Source organism: Ranitomeya variabilis, chromosome 4 (assembly GCF_051348905.1).
Source record: "Ranitomeya variabilis isolate aRanVar5 chromosome 4, aRanVar5.hap1, whole genome shotgun sequence".
Lineage (NCBI taxonomy): Eukaryota > Metazoa > Chordata > Amphibia > Anura > Dendrobatidae > Ranitomeya > Ranitomeya variabilis.
This window is the reverse complement of record NC_135235.1, coordinates 396,858,939-396,880,086: the sequence shown is the minus strand read 5'-3', so window position 1 is coordinate 396,880,086 and position 21,148 is coordinate 396,858,939. Positions and strand designations below refer to the sequence as shown.

Genomic DNA, 21,148 nt, shown 5'->3' with positions numbered 1-21,148 from the left:
TAATTGCAGCAGGATCCTAGCCCTCCATACAGATATAGATTTTAGTCTGAAGAGGATACACATTAGGTTCCCAGATAGATGCAGACTGTCTAAAAGTGGATTGGCATTAGGTCCTGGCAACGAGAAATGCCTTAACGTGGCTGCCAAAGACACATGAATTGGCCAATTTATGTGCTAAGCTTTCTCAAATTCTAGTGCAGTAATGCAATTTACTTTTCATATTTCATGTTTGCATGTTATAGCGCTACAGAGTGCTGCCTTATTTGTTTGATTGATATTATTCTGACCAAACATCTGTATAACCAACCATCAATTACTTATAGGAGGTCCTTTGACCTCAAGGATCAACTTGTCCACAGCTATTATCCCAGTCCCAGCCTGGAGAAAGTCTTCAGCTACAAAGGATCCAAGTGAGGATACTTCCCCTGTAACAAATGTATTGCTTGCTCTAACATGTCCTGTGCCACCACATTTGAATCTAGCAATGGTAATACAACTTTCACCATCACATGACATATCACATGTAATACTATTGGCATTGTGTATTACGCAGTATGCCTGTGCCCTAAAATTTATGTAGGCCTTACCTCTAGACCCTAAAAAAATAGTCAGGGGACATTATCGGAACATTCAAAATGCCCGTGATGTTGAGGATATATAACATTTGAAGCCAATACCTAGACATTTTAAAACTGACCATGATTGCAATGACAAACTATTGATGGTTATTGGGATCCATAAAGTATATATCGATCAGCGAGGTGGCAATTGGAGGAAAAATCTTGCTCAACTGGAGGCCAGTCGGATCTCAAAAATTAAAAAACTAGGTCAGTTCAACCCCACGGCTTAAATTAAGTTTTAAGTTTTGCCCCTTTCCTCTAGATAGTATGATATTTAAATTTTATGTATTGTTGGTTTCTTTTATCTTGTTTTTAACTTCTTTTTCTTTTATTTTTCAGTGAACTATGTTTAATGTAATTTTTTTTTCATCTGCTGGTGCTTCGGTGGTCTGCTGCGGTCTCAGTACTGCGGGTGGTTCGACCTTCTTACTTCCACGGCTTTCTGGATGGCGGCACAATGTGGCTGGAGTCTCAAGGACTGACACCTTGCTCTAATATGAAAGGATATGGACGCATTGTATTGCAACCAAAAATTTGTAGACTTTAATACTGCATATTTGTCCAATTTTATAAATTGTTTCTATTTACCACTGTTATCTATGACCTTTCAATAGCCCTATGATATTTATTTACATATATGCTAACTAAAAATGCACTTGATTTATAATGTATTTATTTGTGATATTCATTCTTTCACTTACTTGACACTTCCCTCAATACACAATACAATATGCACTTTCTCTTGTTTTAGAATATATTTTTCTTTTCTTCCTTTTTTTCTCCTTTATACTGTGATTCAGCAGCATCAAGCTCTTAAAACATATATATTATGCATTTTTTATGCACCTTTGTGCATTTCAAGCACTTCATAATTCACTCTTTCTTCTTTTTTCACATTAATCCACTTACTTTTCTCATTTCAACATAAGCAGTAAGTTTCCATGTACTTAATGCACTACATTCATCACTTTTTAGGAATATTTGCACATTATTATCTTATTTAAATTTGTGAATGTTAACATACTTACAGGCTATGGATCAGACATAGAAACTCTGAGATCCTGCTCAGACTAATTCCCCAGTCTATTTGAAATGCTTCTTTGACTGCACTTAATTATTATTACAACGCACCTATAGTGCGTTTTATACACCATTCCTCAGGCCTAATGCTAGTCACACCTGTTGGCTATAAGATGCAACTCACCTGCCGAGTTTCTATTGATTACTATGCACCTATCGTGCGTACCATATAGCAGAGTCACTTACTGTGAGCACACACATCGGTGAGAGCTCCTGTCAGCTTCTGGTCTGGCGTTACAGTGGAGATGCATCTCTGTTGCCACTTGTACTACTCCCTCATTCTGACGCATCGGATGGGGGCATGGGCAAGCGTCACATGACACCGGTCAGCGATGAGGTCACGCCGGTTCGCCGGTGGAAGCGCCGCTGCCAAGTTACTGCCACCATTGATTTAAACACCGCTATATAAGAACCACATGTCAGTACCTCTAGACACACGCTCCCCTAAGAAGAAGCTAAATGTGAAACGCGCATCGGGGTTCCTCTGCCACCTCAAGGTTTTATGCCAGGTTAATCTTCCTTATCTGCACCTTTTTGCACTATTATCTTTTTATCTATCTATTTGCTGCTACAACTTATACGCTTTTCAAAATGACTATTATTTATATACTTGTTGCTATAACATATATACTTTATTTAAGGTGATTCACCTATTATTTATATACTTTTTCTTGTTGCAGTACAGCTGTAAATTTGGCCATGTGGCACCAACTAGTGCACTTTATTATACTAAGTAGCTAGGTATAGGACTCTATTTGAACACTCTACTTAATATGATGATTATTGACCTTATTTAAGACAGCAAAATGTGCAGTTTATCTATTAACTTAGCACTCCAATCCCAATCCTGGGTGGAACCTGTTTCAGGCTCTGTGTACTCCATTTTAGTCTGTGAAAATATCACAGCCTTGTACATGCATTTATTTATTCAAATTACAAATGTATCTTTAAGATAGCCCAAGCTTAGTTATTTAAGGTGATTTTCTTGAAATATTTGTGGTATTATTTTCGGTGTACTCCCTTAAAAGTGGCTTTTTTACATTTATGTCCCTACTCAAACTTTAACCTTCTAATTAATATGTTTCAATAATCTTTGATATTTTACGGTATTTGCTTCCTTTATCTTGTTTTTGGTTTATATATTTTTGGAAATGCCACAAATCTAGGCTACTTATGGGTTTATCTTCTGCTGTATGACTGCGATCTCCAAGGCATATCAATTTTAAGTTTGCCTTATTGTGGTGAGCCCTGGCTGCGCAGTACAGAGGTGGTGGGGATTCCCTCAGTTGAAATGCGTATCTCATTAAGGCAGAGGTTGAAGGTGCAGGAGGAGGCCCTAGAGGAGGTAGAGGAGGAGGCATAAGCAGTGGAGAAAGTGTGAAATATAGAGGATTATCCTGCAAACCTTGGGTATTTTAAGACTTGTGGATCAGCACCTGCCCCCACATCCACCAGAGTCACCCAGCAAGCTTTGTCTTGTGTAGGCAGAAGCAATCATTAACATGACCACAACTGCAGGACCGTGGGCTGGATGCAGGGCTGAGGGAGGGCGGAGTACTGTGAACAGGACAAACTACTGGACCATGAAGGAGGTGCAGGCAGAAATGTTACGGTAGATTCAGAAAGTTGTGGTGTGCTCGTTCTCTGAGATCGGTCAACAACAGCAGGCATGTCCGCTTCCGTTACAGCTGATGGCAGGCTCTCAGTCAGCATGACTGGAGCGGGTAAAGAACCTGAGATTCTTCGGTCAGAGACCTGCATCACAATGTTTGGCACGGTAAAAGAGGAGGGGGAAGAAGCAACATATGCAATTAATGAGGCGGCTGATGATTGTTGAAGGCCAGTGGCCCACATTTTTGCACAGTGGGATTCAAACATGTTGATTGTGCATGTGAAGGTTCATACATGTAGTAGTCAAATTATTGCACTTTTTCACTCTACTCAATTTTTTTGCAAAGTTGGCAGATTATGTGTTGGCTCATCCTATGCGGTGGTGAAAAAGGCGCAGGCTAGGAAACCCTTGCCAATTCTGTTAGCAGTTGTGGCTAAGGATGCATTGCTCACCGTCGCTGCATCACTACGTGTCTGCGATGTACGGCACAACACATCTTCCTCATCTTCCTCCTCATCTTCTACCACCTCATCATCATCATCCTCTGTGTTATCATGTTCCTCGCCTTTAGAGTCGCCCTCCTCCCTTTCCTGCCCTGATGGCACAGTACAGTCCACGTGAACCTCAGATATCTGAGTCTCATCAGGATCACCTCCACCACCAGTGGATAATGTCTGGCACAAGGGTCAGGATGCTGCTCGGACCCTACTTCATCCTGCCCCGGATACAAGCTAAAAAAGTTTGGGCATCCTTGCAGATTTCCTCCTCTTGACTCTGTGAAGCTTTTGAGTACACTTCTGATGCCTGTGACATTGAACATGTGAACAGCTCTTCAGACTCACCAATCTGTGATTCCCTACACTCAGTTGTACTGTTGGAGAGGGGTGACGTGGGGGAAGCAAGAGTAATTTGGGAGCCACATCTGTGGACTGTGCTCAGCTTGATGATGAGGTAGAGGAAGAGGAGGAGAGGCCACTTGAAGCTTGCGATCCACTCGAGCACATGCTCTTTCTTGGCCATATCAACAAGGTGCAAATCATGCTGGCGGAGTGGGCACAGATAAAGGATCTTAGCACCCTTCTACACAATTTTGAAATGGCTGCTAACTTACTATTCCAGTCATCTACATGCTGAAGCACACTTTGAATAGTCTGCATGAGGAGCCAGTGGTCCCAGTGGAAGAGGTGGAAGCAGAGGAGGATGCGGAAGGGTTGACAATATCTCAAAGTTATGGACTGCTGTCGCATAGGCGGGTGCCATGGGAAGGTGGATTACAGTGATTGAGGGGGCTCATGATACCAGACAAACTGCTAGTGAAAGTGAAGGTGCAGGTGCAGTGGAACAAATGAAGGAAGACGAGGTGATGGACATGCAACAGTCAAGAGATGAAGAGGATAATGATCCCCTCTCAGTTGTTCATGGCTTGCAGGTGGGGACGGAGGAAGCAACCGTGAGTGTTACCCCGCCACCAACACACCATGGACTCGGACCTCATTGAAGCGCCCGACACATAAGCGCCTTCTTCTTCAACATGATGCAAGCATTCGTAGAGTTAGAAATAGTACTGACTGCTGACTTCTGAGTTGCCATTCTGTTATATCCATGGTACAAAAGTAAATTTAGTCAGATGCTTACCTCTTTGGAAAGGGATGCGCGCGTGCTGAAGTATCGAAAAACATTTCTACGTAATCTTAATACTGGTTTTCCCCGAGACAGCAGTGATGCACAGAGTGTGCATCCCAGTTCTAGATGTCCAACCATGGGAACGCCAAGGTGTCATCACAAAAACTTTAGCAGCAGTATAAGTGGCATAAGCAATTTCTGTGAGTCATTTCACATATTTTTTAGACCAGACAATGGACCATTAGAACACAGTACAAGTCTGACACGTAGTGAACGACTGGAGAGGATGGTGTAGGATTATCTGGAGCTCAATATCAATGCTATCAAGGGGGGTTTGGACAGTTTTTTTTATTTTGGTCTTCAAATATGGACGAGTGGCCTGAGCTTGCCTGTCACGCCTTGGAGGCTTTGTCATGCCTGGCAGCCAGCATTCTCTCAGAATGTGTTTTTAGCACTGCTGGTGGTGTTCTGACAGATAAGCACATCCAGCTGTCCCCTGAAAGTGTAGACCACCTACCTTTCATCAAAATGAACAAGTCATAGATCTTCAAATTTTTTTGCACCCTAGTCCCTGACTCGGCAGACTAGGCAATGGTGTTGTTTTTGGAGTCATGCATTGATCTTGCATTATTGCAGCCTGTGCCATTTTTGTGGTGTCTTCTGTGCTTGCTGTTACTACTGCTGCTGATGTTACAATCATTTTTTTGAAATGTGGAGACTCCAAGTTGGGTCTCCATCTGGAGGGTTGCCGGTAGTAGTTGGTGTGTCAGAAGCCTATTATACTGATTCTACTCTGTGGAAATTGATGCGACTTTAGTAGTGTCTGACAGTTATTTTTTTTAAATGTGGAGACTCCAAGTTGGGTCTCCATCTGGTGGGTTGCCTATGGTGGAAGATGTGTCAGAGGACTCATATACTGTTTCTACTTTGGGGAAATTGATGAGACGTTAGTGGTGTGTGACAATTATTTTTTGAAATATGGAGACTCCAAGTTGGGTCTCCATCTGGTGGGCTGCCTGTGTAAGTAGGACTCTCAGACAGGCAGGCCTGCACTTACCTTCAGTCAACTACCTGTGTTAGTTTCCTTACATTTTTCTACCAATATTACTGTATGAAACCGATGTTTGTGCCATTTTTGTGTGGCTGGAATAAAAAAAAATTGGAGGTGTTGCATGAGGTATCAGATCTCCCCGCTAACAAAGCTTTCACTGCACCCTTAACCACCAGGCCGTCATCCAAACTTCAATTCCAGGCTGTAAATGCTGGGACAGACTCTGATACCTCATGCATGGGCCATGGCTGACTGCTTCTGCGCCATTATGAAAGGTTCTACTGTGGGTCAGTTGATCAGTCAACTACCTGTGTTGCTTTCCTTACATTTTTCTACCATTAGTACAGTATGAAAATGATGTTTGCGCCATATAATTGTGGCTGTAATAAAAAAAAATGGAGGTGTTGTTTGAGGTATCAGGGCTCCCATCTAAGAAGGCTTACACCGCTCCCGTAATCACCAGGTCTTCATTGAAACTTCAATTCCAAGCTGTAAATGCTGGGCGAGACCCTAACGCCACAGGCATGGCCCATGGCTGACTGCTTCTGTGCCATTAAAAAGGTTCTACTGTGGGTCAATTGATCAGTCAACTACCTGTGCTATTTTCCCTACATTTTTCTACCAATACTACTGTATGAGACTAATGTTTGTGCCATCTGAATGTTGCTGGAAAAAAAAATAATTTGGAGGTGTTGCATGAGGTATCAGATCTCCCATCTAAGAAGGCTTACACCACTCCCTTAACCACCAGGTCCTCATTCAAATTTCAATTTGAATGGCTCTAATACCTCATGCATGGCCCATGGCTGACTGCTGCTGTGCTATTATAAAATGTTCTACTGTGGGTCAATTGTTCAGTCAACTACTTGTGTTGCTTTCCTTACATTTTTCTACCATTAGTACTGTATGAAACTGATGTTTGTGCCATCTGAGTGTGGTTATGATAAAAAAAAAAAATTGGAGGCCAGACCCCGATACTTCATGCGTGGCCCATTGCTGAAATGCTGTTGTGCCATTTGCAATTTCTACTATGGTTCAATGTATGCTACTCTTCATGGTGGCTGCCCCTAATTTTAAGTGTTTGGGAAGTTTTTTGTCATCTGTTATTCTCCCATAGTTATACTGTGTATGCAAAAAATAAATAATAAAAGTAGCTGGAAAAAAAATGAGAAATAATGAAAAAATTAGAAATCAAGAAACAAAATAAATAACATTTCTGACTTTATTTTATACGTTCTATAGGAAATAGACGTTTATATTAGGATGCTGAAATAATCTAATAATCTAGAATATTATTTAATTAGAAATATTTCCCCTTTGATAGTTTTCTTTTTTTGACAATTACAGCATATATCTCATCTCGTTAGAAAATATGAATATAATTTTTCCTGGATTTTAGGTCAGCCAGACACTGTTCATTATCTGTGTCTGACCAGCGCCCTATTCAAGCCTCTTTTGTGCAATTATATTCTAACTAAACGATCACCCCCTCCATGAGTTGGTAGGCTGTGAGTGATTGCCTCATCAGTATTTAGCACCTGTATTTTCGCCATTTTTATCACATGGGCTTGCTGCATCCTGGGAGTGCACTAATTCAGACACCTGGACATGTGAGCACTGCAGGCCCTTTGTGCTGTTTTAATGACAGCATATATCTCATCTCGTTAGGAAATATGAATATATTTTCCTGGATTCCAGGTCCTAGAATCAACAGGGGATATTTTTGTTTATTCTTCAATAATATAGTCTTCTTGTATAGGTGTGTAGGATTATCCATGTCTGTATACCCTCTGTATAACTTTTTCTGTATTTAACACTTTGTGTAATTTTGTGTTTTATTACGAGTTGATTAGATGTTGTGTAATTATCACTGATAATTCTCTGATGTCACTTCCGTGAAATTCATTATATGTTGAGACTGTAGGAGGCGGAGTGCCGGGAGCTGCAGACATAATCTGGAGATTAGCAGGGTGGTTTGGTAATCACAGAGGGTGCCGATCCAGCTGCCACGTGGAGAAAAGAGGGAAGGATTACCTTGGCACTTCTATCCTTATAAAATGATAACGTTTATTAATTCAAATGTAAAAAAAAAAATAAAGAAACCTGATGCGTTTCTGGCTCAGGAATGTGCCCTTAGTCATAGGATAGTGAACAGAAAATAAATATGGATATATATAGGAAACATTGACCAATCCTGGAAACCCAATGGCTAATTATAAATGCAAACAGTTGAGACTGAAACATAGTGAATGATAACCAGCAGAAAGTTAAACTCAGTTAATAAATATAATATAAATTGTTTTTGTAGTTCATTCCATTAAGAAACTTAGCATTCCGACATAAGATCCAATATGCTTCTCTGAGAGCAAGTTTTTTCTTCCAATTACCGCCACGTTTGGGACATGGCACCCTTTCCACCCCAAAAAAACACAAAATGGGACATATCACTGTTGTGAACAGAGACAAAATGTTTGCATGCCCCAGAAAAAACAGTTTTTGTTGTTAATGTTAGCTATGTGCCATGCAAATCTGTTTCCGTTTCCTGATGATTTGTCCTACATAATAAACATTACATGTCACGCAAGCAATACAATAGACTACGTATTTAGTGTCAACATTTATGAAACAACATAGTATATAGAAAATTGGGAGGAACGGTGAATGTATGTGTTATCTAGGGCATACCAACATAAGATTTATGATACATGTGAGTGCTGGGAGATCTTCATTATATATACCCTTTATTATCAGCTTATATTTGGTCGTCCCTTCTATTAATAAAAGATAGTCCAAAGGGAGCGACTGTTTAAAGAAGTTAATACATAATTCAATCTTGATGTAAGCTCTATATAAATCTATGTATGCTGAACCACGGGGTTAGCTCCCGACATGATGTTGCTAAATTCTGTGTGTGCCAGATTATCTGTAACTGGCAAAATATTTCTTATTATAGCATGCTTAATGTACTAACATATTTGACTTCACTTATTAATAATTGAATAGCAACTGTAATATCATCTTTATTGTCATTTGGCAGCATAGTAACTTCATTACACAAGTTAAGAAAAAAACAGAATTACAATCAATATATTAGTGGACAAGTCAGTAACTGTAAAACAAACCAAAAGACCTAGTGCGTTAAGTGCAATACTGAACATTACAACATCAAACATCACCAAAAGTGTAATGACGTTTGGTCACAATGAAGTGTGTTCAACATGATAAAGTGGAAACTTGAAATGTCATCAAGGGCAAATTAATGTAATGTTATGGTAAGTCATTGGAGTGAGCACCCTTATTTTAAGTTCTGTTGACTCCTTGCGTCGCTCTCAATATGCAACATCTCATCACCTTGGCATAGATGTGATTGCATACGGATGTGGCGATCTAGAGAAGAGAAAGACAATAAAGACTCTTTTTCTAATATGTTCTCTTTTGCTCTTCTTTTTTTGTTTTTGATTCACCCTCCACCCTTCACTAATTCCTTATGTCCCTCTCTTTCGTTCCACCACAGAAAATGAACGTGATACCACACCATGACATGTTTTCCAGAATTTGTGAACTTTTATATCCATTATCTGCCATATTTTATCTGACTCCTTGAAGAGTATCATCATGCTCTATGGCGAAGAGACTGAGCATCAGACCCTTGTATAATACTAGCTAGTGACCCTGTGCTATGCCCATGTGGCGAGCATCTTTATTGGTACAATTTTAATTACACACCATTTATTTAAGACGTTGTGTCTACGAATTCGCATATACAATGTCTTCAATAAAATGGTGCTGGACATCGCAATAGACAGATGCTTTGACTCCGGAGCCATTTTATTGAAGTAATGTACTAGAACAGTGATGGCGAACCTTTTAGAGACTGAGTACCCAAACTGCAGCCCAAAACCCACTTATTTATCATAAAGTGCCAACACAGCAATTTAACCTGAATACTGAGGTTTTAGTTTAGAAAAAACAACTCATACAGAGAGCAGGCAGGGTGGCAGAGAACAGATGGGTGCAGAGAAGCAGGCAGGGGCAACAAAGTGCAACTACAGACAGGATCAAGGGTACCAGACTGCAGATACAAAAAAATATGCTCCCCAATCCTGGTATATGTCCCACCATCCTGGTATACAATGGGTACGTAAAGTATTCAGACCCCTTTAAGTTTTTCACTCTTTGTTTCATTGCAGCCATTTAGTAAGTTCAAAAAAAGTTCATTTTTTTCACATTAATGTACACTCTGCACCCCATCTTGACTGAAAATAAAACAGAAATGTAGAAGTTTTTGCAAATTAATTAAAAGAGAAAAACAAATATCATATGGTAATAAGTATTCAGACTTTTTGCTCATATTTAAGTCACACGCTGTTCATTTCCTTGTGATCCTCCTTGAGATAGTATAAAGGTACCTTCACACTAAGCGACTTTGCAGCGAGAACGACGACGATCCGTGATGTTGCAGCGTCCTGGATAGCGATCTCGTTGTGTTTGACACGCAGCAGCGATCTGGATCCCGCTGTGATATCGCTGGTCGGAGCTAGAAGTCCAGAACTTTATTTTGTCGCTGATCACCCTCTGTCATCGCTGGATCGGTGTGTGTGACACCGATCCAGCGATGTGTTCACTTGTAACCAGGGTAAATATCGGGTTACTAAGCGCAGGGCCGCGCTTAGTAACCCGATATTTACCCTGGTTACCATTGTAAAAGTAAAAAAAAAACACTACATACTCACCTTCTGATGTCTGTCACGTCCCCGCCGGTGGCTTCCCTGCACGGAATGTGTCAGCACCGGCCGGCCGTAAAGCAGAGCACAGTGGTGACGGCCCTGCACTTAGTAACCCAATGTTTACCCTGGTTACCCGGGTGCTGCAGGGGGACTTCAGCATCGTTGAAGACAGTTTCAACGATGCCGAAGTCGTTCCCCTGATCGTTGGTCGCTGGAGAAAGCTGTCTGTGTGACAGCTCCCCAGCGACCTAAACAGCGACGCTGCAGCGATTGCCTTGTTGTCTATATCGCTGCAGCGTCGCTGAGTGTGACGGTACCTTTACTCCTTCATTGGAGTCCAGCTGTGTTTATTTAAACTGATAGGACTGATAGGCACACACCTGTCTATATAAGGCAAGTTTCACACATCAGGTTTTCGCCGTCAGGCTCAATCCGGCTAATTTTCAAAAAACCGGATCTGGCGAATGTTGCTGCCGGGTCCGTTTTTTTTCCTATAGACTTGTATTAGTGCCGGATAGCCTTGCGTTCTGTCTGGTTTTCGCCGGATCCGGCAAATCTGCCGTTTCTGGAAAAAACGTCCATAGCAACGTTTTTTGTCTCTGGCGAAAACCGAAATCCGGCGCTTCCGGCTGTTTGCTAGAATGGAAGCCTTTGGGAGCTGGAAGGTGCCGGATCCGGAAAATGATGTATTCTGGTGCCCGATTCTGGTTTTTTAAACTGAGCATGCTCCAAATTTTTTTTTATCCAATTATCTGGATATGCTAGTCGGATCTGTCAAAAAAACGGATCCGTCACATCAGTTTTTCACAATCTGCTCCGGATCCATTTTTTCCAACATTCACCGGATTCTGCCAGATGCAAAAAACCAGCACAGTGCATGTCAGACCAAATGAGAATCATGAGGTCAAAGGAACTGGCCAAGGAGCACAGAGACAGAATTGTGGCAAGGCACAGATATGGCCAAGGTTACAACAGAATTTCTGCAGTACTCAAAGTTCCTAAGAGCACAGTGGCCTCCATAATCCTTAAATGAAAGAAGTTTGGGACCAGAAGTCTTCCTAGACCTGGCCGTCCAGAGAAACTGAGCAATCATGCGAGAAGAGCCTTGGTGAGAGAGGTAAAGAAGAACCCCAAGATCACTGTTGCTGAGCTCCAGAGATGCAGTAGGGAGTCGGGAGAAAGATACACAAAGTCAACTATCACTGCAGCACTCCACATGTCGCTACTTTAAGGAAGAGTTGCCCGATGTAAGCCTCTCCTCAGTGCAAAACATATGAAAGCCCGCATAGAGTTTGCTAAAAAACACATGAAGGACTCCCACACTATGAGAAATAAGATTCTCTGGTCTGATGAGTTGAAGATAGGCCTTTTTGGTTATAATTCTAAGCGGTATGTGTGGAGAAAACCAGGCACTGCTCATCACCTGCCCAATACAATCCCAACAGTGAAACATGGTGGTGGCAGCATCATGCTATGGGGTGTTTTTCATTTGCAGGGACAGGACGACTGGTTGTCATTCAAGGAAACATGAATGCGGCCAAGTACAGAGGTTTCTTGGATGAAAACCTATTCCAGAGTCCTCTGGACCTCAGACTTGGCCAAAGGTCCACCTTCCAACAAGACAATGACCCTAAGCACACAGCTAAAATAAAAAAGGAATGTTTTCAGAACAACTTTGTGACCATTCTTGACTGGCCCAGCCAGAGCCCTGACCTAAACCCAATTGAGCATCTCTGGAGAGACCTGAAAATGGCTGTCCACCAACGTTCACCATCCAACCTGATGGAACTGAAGAGCATCTGCAAGGAAGAGTGGCAGAGGATACCCAAATCCAGGTGTGAAAAACTTGTTCCATCATTCCCAAGAAGACTCATGACTGTGCTAGCTCAAAAGGGTGCTTCTACTCAAAACTGAGCAAAGGGTCTGAATACTTATGACCACGTGATATGACCACGTGATATTTCAGTTTTTCTTTTTTAATAAATTTGCAAAAATTTCAACATTTCTGGTTTTTTTTCAGTCAAGATGGGGTGCAGAGTGAACATTAACAAGAAAAAAATGAACTTTTTTGAATTTACCAAATGGCTGCAATGAAACAAAGAGTGAAAAATTTAAAGGGTCAGAATACTTTCCGTACCCACTGTATGCTTCACAATCCTGGTATATGTTCCTCCATCCTGGTATATGTCCTTCCATCCTGGAATATGCCCCTCATCCTGGCATATAGTTCCCCATTCCTCACCTAGTGCTAGGCTTTTGTCCTGATGAAGAGGTCCAGCCCCTGTGAGTGTTACCCTTTTATAACATACATGAATATCAAATACATTTAACTGTCACGATGATCCATTTTTGGATCTGTGGCAGATCTGGTTTCCCTCTTATTTAAACCTTTTTTCCTTTCTGGTCATTGGGGGTTAATGCAGTTCCCCCCCCCGGTGGCCACTGGTGTTATTGCATTGCATTGCTGCTGGGTCAGCTGATGTTTGTGACCAATCCCACCATCCTTTATAAGGTCACCTGGTGCATCAGCTGACTGTTGGTTATACAGGTCCTTTCAGGGGACCAACCTTGCAGTAGCAGCTCCCTGGTATCAGTCAAGTCTGGTGTTTGGAGCTCTGTTGCTGTACTATCTGTGTTGTGGAGTCTGCAGCGGCGTGCACAAGCTAAGTTCTAAGTTTTTGTTACTTTGTAGTTTGTGCATTCACCTTTTGGTATTGTGTTCCCCTCACTCTCATATTGTTTATTTGCTTAGTGGTGCTATTTACACTGTTCACCTCCTGGGGTGGGGGTTGGGGGTTTAGTTCAGGGTTTAACAGGAGACAGGGACAGGTCGGTGACTTGGGCCTCCCTACCTTCAAGGGTACCCCCAAGTTAAGGAAAGACAGGGCTTCCCCTAGCCTGAGGGGCAGTTCAGGGGCCCAGATCCCTCATCTCCTGTCTTCCTATTTCTGCCCCGTGACATTAACCCTTTATAGTTTCAGGGAGCAGACCATCAGCTCCAGCACTCCTACAATACATCCAAAATTCAGCACACACCTATCCACTCACTGATTTACACCAAACCAAAAAGGATCAAAATATTTCAATAATTTATCATAACATAAGTGCTTAAAAAGAAAGAAAAAGGGAAAATACAGGGAAGTACTAGAATAGAGGAAAGCAGCCACATACAGTGCAAAAGACTACTAATAGACCACTAATTGTCACTAATGCATTGAAAAAGTGTCCAGTTAACAAAAGAACTTAAAAATGGATTAAGCTGAAGGACCTAATAAATGTATGTACAATACATATCAACAATTGCAATGTGTTATTGTGGTTTCATATAGTGCGAGCTGAAAGAAGTATAAAGGTAGACTAACCAAACTCATGCCAAATATAATGAATAATTGCACAACGCCCTTTAAAGCATAAATTACAAATAAGAGTTCAAAATTACCTAGAAAAACACATAAACCAACTGATACAGAGAGCAGAGGGTGGATTAGTACTGATTAATGTGATGCTAGTCACTTCCCACGGCCAAGCCGTGAGTCAGAGTAGTCAAAGAGTCCAAGGTCAGAAGCCAGGAGGGTAAGTCATAAACAGAAGGAAGAGACAAAAGCATAGTCAGGTAACATTCCGAAGTCAAAGTACCGGGAGGATAACGGATCAGAGCTGAAGGGGTAAAACAGGTGGATGGTCAGAACGAAGTCCAAGGTCAGACAACAGATCAAGCATATAGAACTCTAGGCACAGGAAAGCACAAACCTCACAGGCTGAAAGTATGTCTGGCAGTGGTCTGGGAGAAGCTGCTCAGTTAATTAGGCATGGCCATTACCAGGGATAGTGAACACCTGAGACAGCCAACGCCTCCAAGTAAGAGATTGGATAGTTGAGCTGTCAATCAACACACTGACAGCTCAGCACGCCCATGTACCAGATTGGATGGCCATGCTGTCTATCAAAGTAGTCAGTTACTGCATCCCAGACACCCTAAGGAGAGGAACCGTGACAATTAGGCTTCCTTTGTACTTATAGAGATATTGTCCTTGATCCAGTATGTGGCTGTTTTCTTTTCTGCTAACACGTCCCTGATTTTTTATTGCATATATTTTGTTATTAATTAAAAGGCACTTATGTTATAATAAAGTATTGAAATCTTTTAATCATTTTATTATTTAGTACATCACTTTATGGATAGGTCTTTTTTTGTATACTTTTTATATAGTATATCCCTGCACATTTCTGTGGATGTTAAACCCATTTATTTAGAACACTTTTTTTTTAAACAGTTAAGATTTGCCTTGTGAATGTAAAGCCGTCAATAGGATCCTATGGGAATAGGAAGCTCAATAAAATGATACCTTGACATATGTGATCTGGTCTCTTATTCCAGGGAAATCAACATATTAATATGTAAATGACCTTTTAAGATCTCTGGGCCGGACACTGATCTCTCTGAAATATGCCCCCAGAGATTATTTTAAAAGAAAGAAAGTGTTACCAGTGTGAGACATGTAATGACTGACAATCTGCTATCCTCATCTACATGTCTCACACTGGCAATTTCCCCTTTCATTTAAAATAATCTCCAGAGGCAGACTCTCATGCAGATCAGTGTCCAACCCACAGATCTTAACAGGTCATTTACATATTAACCCCTTCACCCTGAAGCCTGTTTTCACCTAAGTGACAGGGCCAATTTTTAGAATTCTGACCACTGTCACTTTATGAGGTCATAACTCTAAAACGCTTCAACGGATCCTGGTGATTCTGACATTGTTTTCTCGTGACATATTGTACTTCATGATAGTGGTAAAATGTCTTCGATATGACTTGCATTTATTTGTGAAAAAAACAAAAATTTGTCGAAAATTATGAAAATTTAGCAATTTTCAAACTTTTAGTTTTTATGCCCTTAAATTAGAGAGTTATATCTCATAATATAGTTAATAAACAACATTTCCCACATGTCTGCTTTACATCAGCACAATTTTGGAAACATAATTTATTTTTGTTAGGGAGTTATAAGGGTTAAAAGTTGACCAGCGATTTCTCATTTTTGCAACAAAATTTGCAAAACCATTTTTTTTACGGACCACCTCACACTTGAAGTGACTTTGAGGGGTCTATATGACAGAAAATGCCAAAAAGTGACACCATTCTAAAAACTACACCCCTCAAGGTACTCAAAACCACATTCAAAAAGTTTATTAACCCTTCAGGTGCTTCACAGGAATTTTTGGAATGTTTAAAAAAAACTGAACATTTAACTTTTTATTCAAAAATTTTTTACTTCAGATCCAATTTGTTTTATTTTACCAAGGGTAACAGGAGAAATTGGACCAAAAAAGTCGTTGTACAATTTGTCCTGAGTACGCCGATACCCCACATGTTGGGGTAAACCATTGATTGGGCACATGGCAGAGCTCGGAAGGGAAGGAGCGCCATTTGACTTTTCAATGCAAGATTTGCTGGAATTGAGATCGGAACCCATGTCGCGATTGGAGAGCCCCTGATGTGCCTAAACAGTGGAAATCCCCACAAGTGACACCATATTGGAAAGTAGACCCTCTAAGGAACTAATCTAGATGTGTGGTGAGCACTTTGAACCTCCAAGTGCTTCACAGAAGTTTATAATGTAGAGCCGTAAAAAAAAATTCGTATTAATTTTCACAAAAAAATTATCTCTTTACCCCAATTTTTTTATTTTCCCAAGGGTAACAGGATAAATTGGACCCCAAAAGTTGTTGGGCAATTTGTCCTGAGTACGCTAATACTTCATATATGGGGATAAACCACTGATTGGGCACATGGCAGAGCTCGGAAGGGAAGGAGCGCCATTTGACTTTTCAATGCAAAATTGGCTGGAATTGAGATCGGAACCCATGTCGTGTTTGGAGAGCCCCTGACGTGCCTAAACAGTGGAAACCCCCACAAGTGACACCATTTTGGAAAGTAGACCCTCTAAGGAACTAATCTAGATGTGTGGTGAGCACTTTGAACCTCCAAGTGCTTCACAGAGGTTTATAATGTAGAGCCGTAAAAATAAATTCATATTAATTTTCACAAAAAATGATCTTTTTGCCCCAAATTTTTTATTTTTCCAAGGGTAACAGGAGAAATTGGACCCCAAACGTTGTTGTGCAATTTGTCCTGAGTACGCTGATACTTCATATATGGGGATAAACCACTGTTTGAGCGCATGGCAGAGCGCGGAAGGGATGGAGCGCCATTTGACTTTTCAATGCAAAATTGGCTGGAATTGAGATCGGAACCCATGTCGTGTTTGGAGAGCCCCTGACGTGCCTAAACAGTGGAAACCCTGACAAATGACACCATTTTGGAAAGAAGACCACCTAAGGAACTTATCTAGATGTGTGGTGAGCACTTTTAACCCCCAATTGTTTCACTAAAGTTTAGAATGTAGCGCTGTGAAAATTAAAAAATCATTTTTTCTTTCCACAAAATGATGTTTTAGCCCGCAATTTTTTTTTTCCCAAGGGTAACAAGAGAAATTGGACCACAAAAGTTATTGTCCAATTTGTCCTGAGTACGCTGATACCCCATACATTGGGGGGAACCACTGTTTGGGCACACGGCAGAGCTCAGAAAGGAAGGAGCGCCGTTTGAAATGCAGACTTAGATGGATTGGTCTGCAGGTGTCATGTTGCATTTGCAGAGCCCCTGATGTACCTAAACAGTAGAAACCCCCCACAAGTGACCCCATATTGGAAACTAGACCCCCCAGGGAACTTATCTAGATGTGTTGTGAGTAGTGTTGAGCATTCCGATACCGCAAGTATCGGGTATCGGCCGATACTTGCGGTATCGGAATTCCGATAGCGAGATCCGATACTTTTGTGGTATCGGGAATCGGAATTGGAAGTTCTCAGTGTATGGTTCCCATTGTCTGAAGGAGAGGAAACTCTCCTTCAGGCCCTGGGATCCATATCCATGTAAAAAATAAAGAATTAAAATAAAAAATAGGGATATACTCACCCTCTGACGTGCCCTGGAAGTAACCGGCAGCCTGCTTTGCTTAAAATGAGCGTGTTCAGCACCTTCCATGACGTCACGGCTTCTGATTGGTCGCGTGCCGCTCATGTGACCGCCACGCGACCAATCACAAGCCGTGACGTCATTCTCAGGTCCTAAATTCCTAGAATTAGGAATTTAGGACCTGAGAATGATGTCACGGATTGTGATTGGTCGCGTGGCGGTCACATGAGCGGCACGCGACCAATCAGAAGCCGTGACATCATGGAAGGTGCTGAACGCGCTCATTTAAAGCAACGGAAGCTGCTGGTTAACAGCGGTAAGGTGCAGGGGCCTCCGAACAGGTGAGTATATCAATAATTTTTATTTTAATTCTTTATTTTACACATTCATATGGATCCCTGGGCCTGAAGGAGCGTTTCCTCTCCTTCAGACCCTGGGAACCATCAGGATACCGTCCGATACTTGGTGTCCCATTGACTTGCATGGGTATCGGGTATCGGAATCGGCGAGATCCGATACTTTGCCGGTATCGGCCGATACTATCCGATACCGATACTTTCAAGTATCGGACGGTATCGCTCAACACTAGTTGTGAGAACTTTGAACCAACAAGTGTTTCACTACAGTTTATAACGCAGAGCCGCGAAAATAAAAAATATATTTTTTTCCACGAAAATGATATTTTAGCCCCCACGTTTTTATTTTCCCAAGGGTAACAGGAGAAATTAGACAACAAAAGTTGTTGTCCAATTTGTCCTGAGTACGCTGATACCCCATATATGGGGGGAACCACTGTTTGGGCGCACGGCAGAGCTCGGAAGGGAAGGAGCGCCGTTTGAATTGCAGACTTAGATGGATTGGTCTGCAGGTGTCATGTTGCATTTGCAGAGCCCCTGATGTACCTAAACAGTAGAAACCCCCCACAAGTGACCCCATATTGGAAACTAGACCCCCCAGGGAACTTATCTAGATGTGTTGTGAGAACTTTGAACCAACAAGTGTTTCACTACAGTTTATAACGCAGAGCCGCGAAAATAAAAAATATATTTGTTTCCACGAAAATGATATTTTAGCCCCCACGTTTTTATTTTCCCAAGGGCAACAGGAGAAATTAGACAATAAAAGTTGTTGTCCAATTTGTCCTGAGTACGCTGATACCCCATATATGGGGGGAACCACTGTTTGGGCGCACGGCAGAGCTCGGAAGGGATGGAGCGCCGTTTGAATTGCAGACTTAGATGGATTGGTCTGCAGGTGTCATGTTGCATTTGCAGAGCCCCTGATGTACCTAAACAGTAGAAACCCCCCACAAGTGACCCCATATTGGAAACTAGACCCCCCAGGGAACTTATCTAGATGTGTTGTGAGAACTTTGAACCAACAAGTGTTTCACTACAGTTTATCACGCAGAGCCGTGAAAATAAAAAATATTTTTTTTTCCTCGAAACTGATATTTTAGCCCCCACGTTTTTATTTTCCCAAGGGTAACAGGACAAATTGGACTGCAAAAGTTGTTGTCCAACTTGTCCTGAGAATGCTGATACCCCATATGTTGGGGGAAACCACTGTTTGGGCGCACAGGAGAACTCGGAAGGGAAGGAGCACTGTTTTAGTTTTTCAAAGCAGAATTGGCTGGAATTGAGATCGGACGCCATGTCGCGTTTGGAGAGCCCCTGATGTGCCTAAACAGTGAAAACTCCCCAATTCTAACTGAAACCCTAACCCCAACCCTAACCCCAGCCCTAACCCTAGCCCTAACCCCAACCCTTACCCTAGCCCTAACCCTAGTCCTAACCCTAGCGCTACTTTCACACTAGCGTTTTTTTTGCATACGTCGCAATTCGTCATTTTGGCGAAAAAACGCATCCTGCAAAGTCATCTGCAGGATGCATTTTTTCCCCATAGACTAACATTTGCGACGCATTGCGACGTATTGACACACATCGCAACCGTCGTGCGACGGTTGCGTCGTGTTGTGGCGGACCGCCGGCAGCAAAAAACGTTACATGTAACTTTTTTTGTGCCGACGGTCCACCATTTCTGACCGCGCATGCGCGGCTGGAACTCCGCCCCCACCTCCCTGCACCTCACAATGGGGCAGCGGATGCGTGGAAAAACAGCATCCGCTGCCCCCGTTGTGCGGAGCTTGCACAGTATGCGTCGGTACGTCGGACCGACGCTAGTGTGAAAGTAGCCTAACGGGAAAATGGAAATAAATATATTTTTTAAAATTTTATTATTTTTCCCTAACTAAGGGGGTGATGAAGGGGGATTTGATTTACTTTTATAGCGTTTTTTGGGCAGATTTTTATGATTGGCAGCCATCACACACTAAAAGACGCTTTTTATTGCAAAAAATAGTTTTTGCATCACCACATTTTGAGAGCTATAATTTATCCATATTTTGGCCCACAGAGTCATGTGAGATCTTGTTTTTTGCAGGACGAGTTGACGTTTTTATTGGTACCATTTTCGGGCACATGACATTTTTTGATCGCTTTTTATTCCGATTTTTGGGAGGCAGAATGAACAAAAACCAACAATTCCTGAAATTCTTTTTTTTTTTACGATGTTCACTGAAGGGGTTAACTAGTGATATAGTTTTACAGGTGGGGTCATTACGGACGCGGCGATACTAAATATGTGTACTTTTATTGTGTGATTTTTTTTTATTTAGATAAAGAAATGTATTTATGGGAATTTATTTTTTTTTTCTTTAGGAATTTTTTTTTCTTTTTTTTTACACATGTGGACATTTTTTTTTTTAACTTTTTTACTTTGTCCCAGGGGGGGACATCCCAGATCGGTGATCTGACAGTGTGCACAGCACTCTGTCAGATCACCGATCTTGGAGGCACGTTACAGAGGCTTGCCGGCGCCTGGTATGAGGAATTCTCAGCAGGCGCCGGCAAGCAGGGTCATCTCATGACCCGGAAGGAGTCCCGCGGCCATCTTGGATCCGGGGACTCCTTCCAGGTCACCGGAGCAGCGCGATCTCCCGGTGGGAGAGCGCAGGGAGCCCCCGTCCCTGCGCGATCCCCCTCTATGCCGCTGTCACTATTGACAGCGGCATCAGAGGGGTTAAATGCCCGCGATCGGCGATAGCGCCAATCGTGGGCATTGCTGCGGGTTGTCAGCTGTCATATACAGCTGACACCCGCACCCGATCACCGCGGCGCTCAGCGCGAGACCGCAGTGATCGATGCGCCGTACTAGTACTGCGGCTGGCACTAATGCAGTGCCGGCAGCGCCGTACTAGTACGGCGCATGGCACGAAGGGGTTAAGAAACATGTGGATTACTCTGGAATAAGACATCAGATCATAGATATCAAGGTATCATTTTATTCAGCCTCCTATCACCTACATGCCCATATTGACGGCTTAAGAGGGTTGGTCTTACTGATCAATTTTCTTTATTTTCTCATCAAATATCCACAGGACCTGATGCTA

At 42.1% G+C, this 21,148-nt stretch overlaps 1 protein-coding gene and 1 long non-coding RNA gene across 3 annotated transcripts in view; one reads left to right on the top strand and one right to left on the bottom strand.

The window, feature by feature from the left end:
- The window catches only part of LOC143764884 (uncharacterized), a 36,304-nt gene extending 34,761 nt beyond the window's left edge, over positions 1-1,543 (top strand). Inside the window, exon 3 of the long non-coding RNA XR_013213290.1 lies at positions 960-1,543. This is a non-coding gene — a long non-coding RNA (uncharacterized LOC143764884). The remainder of the gene's footprint in view (positions 1-959) is intronic.
- A 7,445-nt stretch (positions 1,544-8,988) lies between these two features.
- The window catches only part of LOC143768952 (uncharacterized), a 111,736-nt gene continuing 99,576 nt past the window's right edge, over positions 8,989-21,148 (bottom strand). Inside the window, exon 7 of one of the 2 annotated variants that reach the window (XM_077257556.1) lies at positions 8,989-9,373. In XM_077257556.1, the coding sequence (XP_077113671.1) occupies positions 9,334-9,373 (40 nt within the window). In that variant the 3' untranslated portion in view covers positions 8,989-9,333. The remainder of the gene's footprint in view (positions 9,374-21,148) is intronic. The other variant, XM_077257557.1, reaches the window with a different exon arrangement.